Below are 12,889 nucleotides of genomic sequence, written 5' to 3' on the forward strand. Positions count from 1 at the left end.
CTTCACAACGTGAATGTATGATCAGTTTGGCTTCATAACTTCTTCCTACCTGATCCTTATTACACTACAGTTGTTTGTCATTGTGCTTTCACTCTATTGAATACATGACCATGGCTGGCCTAGTGTAATCTACCTTCCGCTGCATAGTAAAAGGCATAATCATCGCTGTTTGTCTTCATAACTCTCACGTTTTGAAGACTTTCATAAAATTCGCCTATTCACCCCCCCTCTAGTCGATATAACGCACTTTCACCCCCTTCTTTTTCTTCTTCCTTGACCTCATCCCTAGATGGGAGAAGGGTTTCCCCTCTGGTCCTTGGCTCCCATGACGTGGGAGAGGCGAGAGCCCCTCCGAGATTGGATCTATCTCTCTGTTTCTCTCTGGTTCTGCGTTCTCTTCTGGCTCTGTTTCACCGTTTTGTATATATATGGAGATCCGTAACTCCGATTGGCCTGAAACCTTCGCCGTGATTTTTTTCCGAAATATTTGCTTTATTGCGGCAAAAGAAGAGTGTCAACCGCCTTATGGTGGGCTCACGAGGGTAGGGGGGCGCCCCTGCCTCGTGACCACCTCGGGCACTGGTTCGCGTTGATTTTCCTTTCAAATTTTCCATATTTTCCAAAAATAAGCTCCGTCCGTTTTTATCCCGTTTGGACTCCGTTTGATATGGATATTCTGCGAAACAAAAAACATGCAATAGACAGAAACTGGCACTGGGCACTGGATCAATATGTTAGTCCCAAAAATAGTATAAAAAGTTGCCAAAAAGTATATGGAAGTTGAATAATATTGGCATGGAACAATCAAAAATTATTGATACGACGGAGACGTATCAGCATCCCCAAGCTTAATTCCTGCTCGTCCTCGAGTAGGTAAATGATAAAAAAGATAATTTTTGATGTGGAATGCTACCTAGCATAATCTTGATCATATGTCTAATCATGGCATGAATATTAAGACACGAGTGATTGAAAGCAATAGTCTATCCTTTGACATAAAAATAATAATACTTCAAGCATACCAACCAAGCAATTATGTCTTATTGAAATAACATAGCCAAAGAAAGCTCATCCCTACAAAATCATATAGTCTGGCTATGCTCCATCTTCACCACACAAAATATTTACATCATGCACAACCCCGATGACAAGCCAAGCAATTGTTTCATACTTTTGACGTTCTCAAACCTTTTCAACTTTCACACAATACATGAGCATGAGCCATGGACATAGCACTATAGGTGGAATAGAATATGATGATGGGGGTTATGTGGAGAAGACAAAAAAAGGAAGAAAGTCTCACATCAACTAGGCGTATCAACGGGCTATGGAGATGCCCATTACTAGATATCAATGTGAGGAGTAGGGATTGCCATGCAACGGATGCACTAGAGCTATAAGTATATGAAAGCTCAAACTGAAACTAAGTGGGTGTGCATCCAACTTGCTTGCTCATGAAGACCTAGGGCATTTGAGGAAGCCCATCATTGGAATATACAAGCCAAGTTCTATAATGAAAATTCCCACTAGTATATGAAGGTGATAACTCAAGAGACTCTCTATATGAAGAACATGGTGCTACTTTGAAGCACAAGTGTGGAAAAAGGATAGTAACATTGCCCCTTCTCCCTTTTTCTCTCATTTTTTTGTTTTCTTTTTTTCTCTTTTTTGGGCCTTCTCTTTTTTTTGGCCTTTCTCTTCTTTTTTTCGTTCGGAGTCTCATCCCGACTTGTGGGGGAATCATAGTATCCATCATCCTTTCCTCACTGGGGCAATGCTCTAATAATGATGATCATCACACTTTTATTTACTTACAACTCGATATTACAACTCGATATCTAGAACAAAGATATGACTCTATATGAATGCCTCCGATGGTGTACCGGGATGTGCAATGATCTAGCGTAGCAATGACATCAAAAAACAGACAAGCCATGAAAACATCATGCTAGCTATCTTACGATCATGCAAAGCAATATGACAATGAATGCTCAAGTCATGTATATGGTGATGATGGAAGTTGCATGGCAATATATCTCGGAATGGCTATGGAAATGCCATAATAGGTAGATATGGTGGTTGTTTTGAGGAAGATATAAGGAGGCTTATGTGTGACAGAGCGTATCGTATCACGGGGTTTGGATGCACCAGCGGAGTTTGCACCAACTCTCGAGGTGAGAAAGGGCAATGCACGGTACCGAAGAGGCTAGCAATGATGGAAGGGTGAGAGTGCGTATAATCCATGGACTCAACATTAGTCATAAAGAACTCACATACTTATTGCAAAAATCTATTATTCATCGAAACAAAGTACTGCGCGCATGCTCCTAGGGGGATAGATTGGTAGGAAAAGACCATCGCTCGTCCCCGACCGCCACTCATAAGGAAGACAATCATTAAACACCTAATGCTCCGACTTCGTTACATAACGGTTCACCATACGTGCATGCTACGGGACTTGCAAACCTCAACACAAGTATTTCTCAATTTCAAAATTACCCGACTAGCATGACTCTAATATCACCATCCTTATATCACAAAACTATTGCAAGGAATCAAACATATCATATTCAACGATCTACAAGTTGTATGTAGGATTTTATGACTAACCATGTGAATGACCAGTTCCTGTCATCTCTCTAAATAGATATAAGTGAAGCAAGAGAGTTTAATTCTTTCTACAAAAGATATGCCCATGCTCTAACAAATATAAGTGAAGCAAAAGAGCATTCTACAAATGGCGGTTGTCTATGTGAAGAGAAACAGGCAATCCAAACTTCAAATGATATAACTGAAGCACATAAAGCATTCTATAAAGCCATACTCAAAAGATATAAGTGAAGTGCAAAGAGCATTCTATAAATCAACCAAGGACCATCTCATACCAGCATGGTGCATAAAAAAATAAAAACCTAAATGCAAAAGACACTCCAAGACTTGCACATATCGCATGAACGAAACGAATCCGAAAACATATTGATACTTGTTGAAGAAAGAGGGGATGCCTCCCCAGCATCCCCAAGCTTAGACGCTTGAGTCTCCTTGAATATTTACTTGGGGTGCCTTGGGCATCCCCAAGCTTGAGCTCTTGCCTCTCTTCCTTCTTCTCACATCGAAACCTTCTCAATCATCGAACACTTCATCCACACAAAACTTCAACAGAAAACTCGGTAAGATTCGTTAGTATAATAAAGCAAATCACTACTCTAAGTACTGTTGCAAACCAATTAATATTTTGTTTTTGCATTGTGTCTACTGTAATATAACTTTTTCGTGGCTTAATCCACTAATATAAATTGATAGTTTCATCAAAACATGCAAACTATGCATCAAAAACAGAATCTGTCTAAAACAGAACAGTCTATAATAATATGAACATTCACCATACTTATGATACTTGAAAAATTATGCCAAAATTAGGAAGAATAAACAATTTGTATAGGAAGACAGTTCAAAAATATTCGGAACCATTTGACGTTCCAGCAAAAAATGTAAAATCATGCACTACAGCCAAAGTTTCTGTCCTGCACCATACAAACCATCAAGCAAATGTAAACATCCTAAAGGCAAACCTTGGCACATTATTTTTATTTCTAAACTTTATAAAAGCACACAACAGAAATATATGACTCTCTAAAACTTCTGAGCTGTCTCCCTGGCAGCGCTTTCTTTAAAGCCATTAAGCTAGGCATATATTGCTCAAGTAATGAATCCACCCGGATCCCAAGGTATATCAAAGCCAATTTTAATTAACAATGATTTGTAATTTAGTAGTGAGCACAAAAAAACATAAATCAAGCAATTACGAAGTCTAACTCTCTTCCTATGCATCGGCATGTCATAAAAGAACAATTCATGCACACAAAGTAAAGGCCAATGCATAGTATAAACAGTTTCTTGCAATTTTATCGTGTTGGAAACATAGAGAGGTGGAGATATAGTTCCTCTCTCATAATAATTGCAAGTAGGAGCAGCAAGCACATGCATATTATATCTATCAAATCATCATGTGCAACGGTATAAGGCAACCCATCAATATAATCCTTAATAAAAGCAAACTTCTCCGATATAGTATAGTTGGGAGGATTCAAAAAGATAATAGGACTATCATGCGTGGGTGCAATAGCAACAATTTCATGTTTAACATAAGGAACTATAGCAAGTTCATCTTCATAAGCATCATTTATATTGACATCTTGGCCACAAGCATAGCAAGCATCATCAAAAATGGATATTTCAAAAGAATCATAGGGATCATAACAGTCATCATAGCAATCATCCTTCGGTAAGCACGAAGGGAAATTAAACAATGTATGAATTGAAGAGTTACTCTCATTAGAAGGTGGGCACGGGTAGCTAATCCGCTCTTCCTCCTTTTGCTCTTCGCTCTCCTCATCATCTTTTTCATCCAATAAGCTCACGGTTTCATCAATTTCTTCTTCCATAGACTCCTGCAAAATATTAGTCTCTTCTTGGACAGCGGAGTATTTCTCAATATATGGTTTAACATAAGCATTAGAAGCATAATTCTCATAACAATATTTAAGTATGGAAAATTTTTCAGATTTGTGAAAAGTAGCATCATACTTTTCAATCAAAGAAGCAATTTCATAAGCACCTGATGGTCAAAAACAATTTCATAAGCACCCTTAAAAGCAACAAATTCTTCAATTTGTTGAACATCATAGTAATTGTAAACACTCTTAGCATACGAAGATACGATTCCATTATCACTAAACTCACATTGATAGGGAAGGTGTTTCTTAGGTTTTTCAGAGCAACAAGTAAAATCATAAATTTCACTTAAATTCCAAGCATAGCATTGCAAACAACGAATTTGACCTAATAGAATTTTCCCTTTTTTAGATATTCGGTGTCGCACATAACAAGCATGCTCATCTAAGGATTTGCCCTCAACTAAGCTAGTTGGGGTTTCAGCACGAGCACATAGGGATCGAAGATGATCCAAGTAATAAGCTTCAGCAGTGTGATAGATTTTGAGTGGTTCTTCAACCATTGGTTCAGTAGGTACAACTAATTTTTTTGGTATTTTGCGTTTCCTACCCATGACTAAAGATAGAAAACAACTAAGAACAACAAATAAAAATTACTTAGTGATAAAGCAAACAAGCACACACGAGAATATTCACCCCACGCTATTGCTCCCCGGCAACGGCGCCAGAAAAAGGTCTTGATAACCCACAAGTATAGGGGATCAATTGTAGCCTCTTTCGATAAGTAAGAGTGTCGAACCCAATGAGGAGCTAAAGGTAGAACAAATATTCCCTCAAGTTCTATCGACCACCTATACAACTCTACGCACGCTTGACGTTCGCTTTACCGGAAACAAGTATGAAACTAGAAGTACTTTGTAGGTGTTTTTGGGTAAGCTTGCAAGAAAGTAAAGAACACGAAAATAAAAGTTAGGGGCTGTTTAAATAAAGACACAACTAAATTAGTTTTAGTAGAGAGATTTTGTCAACAAGAAAGTTATTTGTCCCTAGGCAATCAATAACTAGACCGGTAATCATTATTGCAATTTTATTTGAGGGAGAGGCATAAGCTAACATACTTTCTCTACTTGAATCATACGCACTTATGATTGGAACTATAGCAAGCATCCGCAACTACTAAAGATTCATTAAGGTAAAACCCAACCATAGCATTAAAGTATCAAGTCCCCTTTATCCCATACGCAAACAACCTACTTACTCGGGTCTGTGCTTCTGTCACTCACGCCACCCACCATAAGCAAATCATAAGCATATTGCAAACCCTACAGCGAGAATCCCTCACGCTTGCACGACACGGAGAGCACCATAGGACAGCACCAATAATAAAACATACAACTCAAACCAATCATGATCATCAAATAGCCATTAGGACAAAACAGATCTACTCAAACATCATAGGATAGCCATACATCATTGGGAAATAATATATAGCGTTGAGCACCATGTTTAAGTAGGGATTACAGCGTGTAAGAGAGAGGTTACACCGCTGCATAGAGGGGGGACGAGTTGGTGATGATGGCGGTGAAGTTGTTGGTGAAGATTGCGGTGATGATGATGACCCCGGCAGCGCTCCGGCGCCACCGGAAGCAAGGGGGAGAGGGCCCCCCTTCTTCTTCTTCTTCCTTGACCTCCTCCCTAGATGGGAGAAGAGTTTCCCCTCTGGTCCTTGGCTCCCATGACGTGGGAGGGGCGAGAGCCCCTCCGAGATTGGATCTATCTCTCTGTTTCTCTCTGGTTCTGCGTTCTCTTCTGGCTCTATTCCACCGTTTCGTATATATATGAAGATCGGTAACTCCGATTGGCCTAAAACCTTCGCCGTGATTTTTTTCCGAATATTAGCTTTCTTGCGGCAAAAGAAGAGTGTCAACCGCCTTACGGTGGGCTCACGAGGGTAGGGGGTGCACCCTAGGGGGGGCGCCCCCCTGCCTCGTGACCACCTCGGGCACTGGTTCGCGTTGATTTTTCTTTCAAATTTTCCATATTTTCCAAAAATAAGCTCCATCCGTTTTTATCCCGTTTGGACTCCGTTTGATATGGATATTCTGCGAAACCAAAAACATGCAATAGACAGGAACTGGCACTGGGCATTGGATCAATATGTTAGTCCCAAAAATAGTATAAAAAGTTGCCAAAAAGTATATGGAAGTTAAATAATATTGGCATGAAACAATCAAAAATTATAGATACGACGGAGACGTATCATCGACCCTTAAAAATGAAGTTCTTCGACTGAAGACTTTGGCTTTCTAAAGACTTTGAAAGTGAAGAAATTGGTGCAATCCTGAAGACTTGGTATTCATTCGAGGAGCATGAAGCATGAAGACTTTTGTTTTCGCAGTTTCATTTTCTCTTTCTTGAGTCATAGGAAACACCGTACTGTTAAAGGGGGTCGAGCAAATACTAAGGAAAATTTTTCATGTGATGCTCAACTCAAATCCTACCTACCAATCCTTTCGAGTGAAGCCATTGGAAATCTCATACAGTTCAGTCAAATTTCTTCAGTGACAAAGACGAAGTTCTTCTGGTCCCTGAGGAATTTGTTCTGACTGAGGAGTTAGGAATTCGCCAGTGCGGATTGCCTACACAATGAGGAACATGATAGCCCTGAGGAATTTGATACTCAAAATTCCGACCGTTGTTGTGCTATGTGCCAGCTGTCCCAAAGTATCTACCCACTTAACGGTCATATCATTGAAGGGCATTTATGTCTTATCATGTCGGGCTGCTCCCTAGGCTATAAATAGCCGCCCCCTACAACCACTAGCTGGTTGGCTGCTCTGAGAGAAACTGACATTTGTCATTTGAGAGCATTCCATTCTCCGAGGACTTTGAGTGAAAATCATCAAGTGAGGAAAACCCAAACCCAAACACCTACAAACCCAAAGTGATTGAGCATCACTGAAGAGATTGATCCTGCGTGGATCCGACGCTTGTTACCTTTGAAGACTGTGCATCTTCCAGACGGTTAGTCGTCATGGTCTAGAGTATCCAAGAGGAAATTGTGGATCGCCGAGTGACCAAGTCTGTGAAGGTTTGGAAGTCACCTGAACACTTACCACGAGTGATTGGGCGAGGTCTGTGTGACCTTAGCTCAAGGGGAATACGGTGAGGACTGAGTGTTCTGAACTGCGTGTTCAGAACTGGGTGTCCGGGACTGTGTGTCCTCAGATTTAAATACCTAGCCGCCCTAACCAGACGTACAACTGTCATAGCAATTGGAACTAGTCTACCAAATCATTGTCTTCACCAAGTTACCTAGTTCCATTTCCTCAACCCTTCCATTTCTTCTTTTATGTGTTGAGTGCTTGTTCATATCTATTTGAAGACTTTGACTAAAGACTTCCTCTATTTTCTCAGTTCAATTTCTTCAGTCTGTTTGTCTTATCCTGTGTTTACGCTTTCTGTACTCTGTACTTGTTTTCATTTCATCATGAAGACCATGCTCATGCACTGCTATGTATACTTCTGAGTACTTATTCCGCTGCAAGTAGTTCTTCACTCAGGAATTTCCTCACTCGCAAATTCGTCAGTGAAGAATTCATAAAAATCGCGTATTCACCCCTCTCTAGTCGATATAACACACTTTCAATTACCAAGATTCTCATCGTCCGCCTCAGTCCTCATGTAAACATCATCATCTTCAACGCTCAAGGTGCATGATGTGTCCACTACTGCATTTGCAAAGATTGATCCAGCTACAAATTCTAATATTTTAATGATGGAAACAATTGCACTTAAAATACCATCACCAGAAGCAAAACCAGATGAAGTCAGGCCAATGTTCAGAACTCCGTGTGTTGCACAGGAAGTTACGTACTGAATATTTTTTTGTATCGATTCCATCTAGCACTAGTACGTAGTCCAAGTTTGTTTTTATGTGATCAGTTGGCTGAATAGTTAATTAGTTGAGATAAGAGAGAGTCCTAGTAGTACTTGGTTTCCGGTTTGACTAGGAAAAAAGATTTAGTTTGTTACGTGCAGTAAGGAAGGTTTGAGTCGGTTTAGGAACTAGATCATGCGTGCTCTTTAAATACTGGCCGATCTGGCCGTGTAAAGGGTCAAGATTTGTTTTCGCGTGAGTTGAATAAAAATCAGAAAACGTCCCGTGTCGAGGCACACTAAATATCGTGCTTGCCTTTGCTGATCCATGACGGATTTTGTCGCTGGTACGCGTGGAGTTGATTCATCTACTCGACGCCAGTTTTTAATATTACGGTCTTGTATCTTGGCTCGATCGGAATTTCTTGTTGCTGACGCTAGTACCATGAAAGTTTGGGCCGACAAACGACTCGCATCTAGTCGAGCCTTATCAGTGCATTTATAGAGAAGCATCCATGACAACATTTTGTATGTGAGAAATCTTACTTACATTGTCCCTTGTCTTCAAGCACGACATTCAAAAGCTTTTGACTGGGTCAAATGAGAGTATTTGATTGACCTCCTCCAATGGAGAATCGGGTACCCAAATAGATCTCATTCTTAATCAATTGGTCAAACTCACACAACTAGGACTTCTCCCGATGATCACAAGCCATAAGAGGGTGATCTTGCAGGTACCGCGACACCATAAAATGATATTCATACTTAGCTCATTGCTCCTAAGCAGGTCTTGTGCAGAGACAAAAAAGCGGCACTCGAGCACCTTGCAAGTCTCTAGCTTTTCTTGAAACACAAACTTTCTAACGTGCAAGCCATGTAGCATACATGTATCAACTATTTGCATTTTCTTTTGAGACTCGTGCAATGTATTCCTATATTTGGATCCATTGATGTATCCTTTAGGATTCGACGAAAATCAGATACCTACAAAATTCATAGGTGGGCACAATTAGAAGTAATAATTAACGTTCTAAACTTTAAAACTTCAACATTTTGGAAAAAAAGATTCAAAAACATTTGAAATGTTGGATTCTAAGTTTGCACAAAGTATGAAATTCAATTAATTTTGAAATGTATTTCACTTAATTTCAATAATAATTCAATATATATTTCATAAAAGTTTCAAATGCATTTTATTCATGATTCAATAATATTTTAATATACTTTACAATAATTTTGAAATTCAGTTCAAAATTTTCAAATGCTTTTGGGATGCGTTTGGATCATGACACGACACTATTGTAATACATTCCGTAATAGTTTCAAATGCATCTGAACATTTTTGAGTTGAAGCTGCATTTGAATCTTTTGTGGATGTATTGAAATTTTACTTTATCATTACTGAAATTAAGTGAAATGCTTTTGAAATTAATTGAAAGCTTTACGTAATAATGTCGCCTTAAGCGGTAACTATGGAACCCCATAATGGCCTAGCCACTAGCATGACACATTAACTATTACATTATTCCAAAAAATCCAAAAAACTATTTTCATTTTAAAATGTCATCAAAACTAATTTTAAGAAAAACTAGGAGTAAGGGTAAAGACAAATCACCAGGGAATATCACACAACCAATAGAAAGGGAGAGACACTTTCCACACGATACTTTTACATATTTTATTTCTGATTTTGCAGGTCTCTTTGATAATACAAAAACATTTATACGAAAAAACTGCATGTACTTTGACTATGAATGTTCATATGTTTTGAAGAAAAAGTTTGTGCATGTGGGAAAAAATGCACATATTGTTTTAAACGAATAGAGTTGTTCAGGCATGTTACAACATATGTAAATTTATTTATAAATTAATTAATTTTTTTAAAAAAGATCAATAAATGTGGAAAAAGGGAATAAAAGAAAAACAGGAAAAAAGACAGCAAATGAAAAAAGGAACACGTTACCGGGCCTGCCCACCAGCGCAAATGCTTCAGGCGGCGCGTCTAAGGCGGCATATAGGATTTGCCGCCTATGTTTCGTGCCCGCAGGCCGCACCCTCTCCCATCGTCAGAGAAGAGAAGGAGAAGAGGAAAGAGCGAGAGGGCTGGAAAGAAGTAAAGGGAGACTGCGCCGAGGAGTACAAAGGATTCATGGAGCCCGAGGTCTCCAAGGAAGCGGAGAAGCAGCCGATGGAGGCGGAGGCCGGAGATCCAGCAGATCCCCGCGACCTAGGTAACTTGCTTAACCCCCCCCCCCCCCCCCCCCCCCCCCCCCCCGTTTCTCCGCCGTAAATCCCCAATCCGGCAACCCCACATGTAAACCTTGTTCTCGCTCCAAAGAACTAGGCTCCTGCAATCTGGCAAGGTGCAGCACATGCTCATGAATCATGTTCTAATAAGTGCTCTTAAGTAATTGTACTGATTCGCCAAATTTTTTTTTTAATTTGGTGCAGTGTCCAGCGACGACGAGATAGACTACTCCGTGGAGCCCGAGTTCTACGACCCCGCCGTAGACGATGTTGATGAGCGCTGGGCGCACAAGCAGAGGAAAGGACGGACTTCTGACGCCGTGCTCAGCTGCCCCGCGTGTTTCACTACCTTGTGCCTGGATTCCCAGAGGTAATCCACTTGATGCCTCACATAGGGTCTCGTCTCAGAGACTAGGGGGCTCTTTGGACTATAATGCCTTTACATTTTTATTTTTTTGTACTTTTATTATGCTTCAAAAAAAAAACTATAAGGCTTTGCAGCAATGTTTTTTCCTAATGGCGAAGATTGCAAAAAAAAAAATTCTTTAAAGGTGAAGACGGAACAACTTATATCTGTTACACAAGTACTATTGGGATTGTGCTGTGACTGCCTCTGTAAACATGTATAGGATAATTGCATTAGTTTGATAAATTCATGGAGAAATTTAAGTGGTACTGATTCTATAATCATGTTTAGGGAAGTTGGCATATTGTTAATACCGTTAGGAATATATGTGAGTAAGTATTTTTCAGAGCTTCCACATCTCTGCGTCATACTGATCAAGTGGCTGTAAGAAATAATAGAATCTCTGCATGGTTTATTTGTCTAGGATAACTGTGTACATCTCAATTGTTCCTAAACGTTTAATTTCTTAATTTGGCTTTGCTTATGTGAGAGGTATTCTCCTGGAAGCAGAAACCACTGTTTTAGATTAGCATGTGCAATCTATCTTCATAAGCTTATTCTATGATGAAATGTTACATAAATGCATCATTCTTAACTGTGCCTGTTTGTTTCCTCGTTATGAATTTGAAAAAGTAAATTTTGTTTCTACTGAACTCTTAATCTGGTTTGTTTGAACAAGAATGAGAATCCCACAAGTACAATTTGTTTGGTGTATGTTGTGAAGTCTGAAACATGAATATATCTGATTAATTGTTGTATGTTGTGAAGTCTGTGATATGATTATCTCTATAAACATTACGATGTTGTTTTGCTTTGCACAATGCTCAGAAATAGCTTGCTTTGCACAAGATAACGCAACTAACCGTGATATATACGTGTTGGCCTCCCGGCTCAGATATGTGCTGTGTTGTACCGAGTCCAGCATGGTTATGTTCTTAGACCAAGTCCTCTTGCCACCCATCATGTAATCATCTGTTTCCCAAGCCTTGTACAGTTAAACTATATCCACGCAGAAAAGAAACATGTACACCAGATAAAGTTGTCACTGTACTTCACAGCTCCTTGAGGATTCAATCGAAGCTTTCACTTCAGAACCCTGAATGCTTTAAATATTCTCAGTTATCTGTCTTTCTGATTGTTCACCTTTATATTGGTATTGCTGACAATAGATTTTACAATGCTTAAATTGGTATTTTATACGAACACCAATACTAAAATTGTGGATGGTTTTTTCTGATGTTCAGGCACGAAAAGTATGTAAACCAGTACCGTGCAATGTTTGTGTGCAACTGCAAGGTCAAGACTGATCAGATTCTACGGGAGGGGAAAGGAAAAAGGAAGAATCGGAAAGTAACGGCTGTTGATTCTGCTACACCAGAAGTTGCAAACAAGGGGCCAGTTTATCACCCTGTTTGTTGTGAGATCTGCTCAACTGAGGTTGGAGTGTTTGATGAAGATGAAGTTTACCACTTCTTTAATGTCATTCCTAGTAACTCATGAACCTTCTGATGTTGTGAGAATAGTTCTCGTAGTGCTGTTTTTTGTCGATCCAGAGCTGATGTGGTAGTATGTGAATTATTTTTTCTTTTCATGATATCAAGACAAAGTTAAACCTGCCGTCCTTCATGGAAATTATATTCTGGCATCATGGATTTGGATTATCTGAAATGACAGACTTTTCAGAGGGGAAGAACCATCCTTGCAAAAATGGAAGCAAATGGATAAACATGAATTGGACATTGTAGCTTATAGGCTTGAAAAGCAACATGTTACTATCTTCAAGTCATGGCTTAGAGGGAATGTGTCCTTTCCTTTCAAAGTAGGGAGATGTGTTTCTAGAATGACCTATAACTGTATTCAAACTCGACAAAAATTACAAGTACAATGCTTTAGATTAGAGTAG

The 12,889-nt window shown here is 39.4% G+C and overlaps 1 protein-coding gene across 1 annotated transcript; it reads left to right on the forward strand.

Annotated features, from left to right (window-relative positions):
- The first annotated feature begins 10,368 nt into the window (after positions 1 to 10,368).
- Positions 10,369 to 12,634, forward strand: LOC125517642 (E2F-associated phosphoprotein). Its single transcript, XM_048682848.1, has 3 exons — positions 10,369 to 10,564; positions 10,785 to 10,950; positions 12,231 to 12,634. The coding sequence occupies exons 1-3, from the start codon at positions 10,483 to 10,485 to the stop codon at positions 12,484 to 12,486; spliced, it is 504 nt and encodes a 167-aa protein (XP_048538805.1). The 5' UTR covers positions 10,369 to 10,482; the 3' UTR covers positions 12,487 to 12,634.
- Positions 12,635 to 12,889: the final 255 nt, after the last annotated feature.

This window comes from Triticum urartu, chromosome 6, assembly GCF_003073215.2.
Source record: "Triticum urartu cultivar G1812 chromosome 6, Tu2.1, whole genome shotgun sequence".
NCBI classification, from domain to species: domain Eukaryota; kingdom Viridiplantae; phylum Streptophyta; class Magnoliopsida; order Poales; family Poaceae; genus Triticum; species Triticum urartu.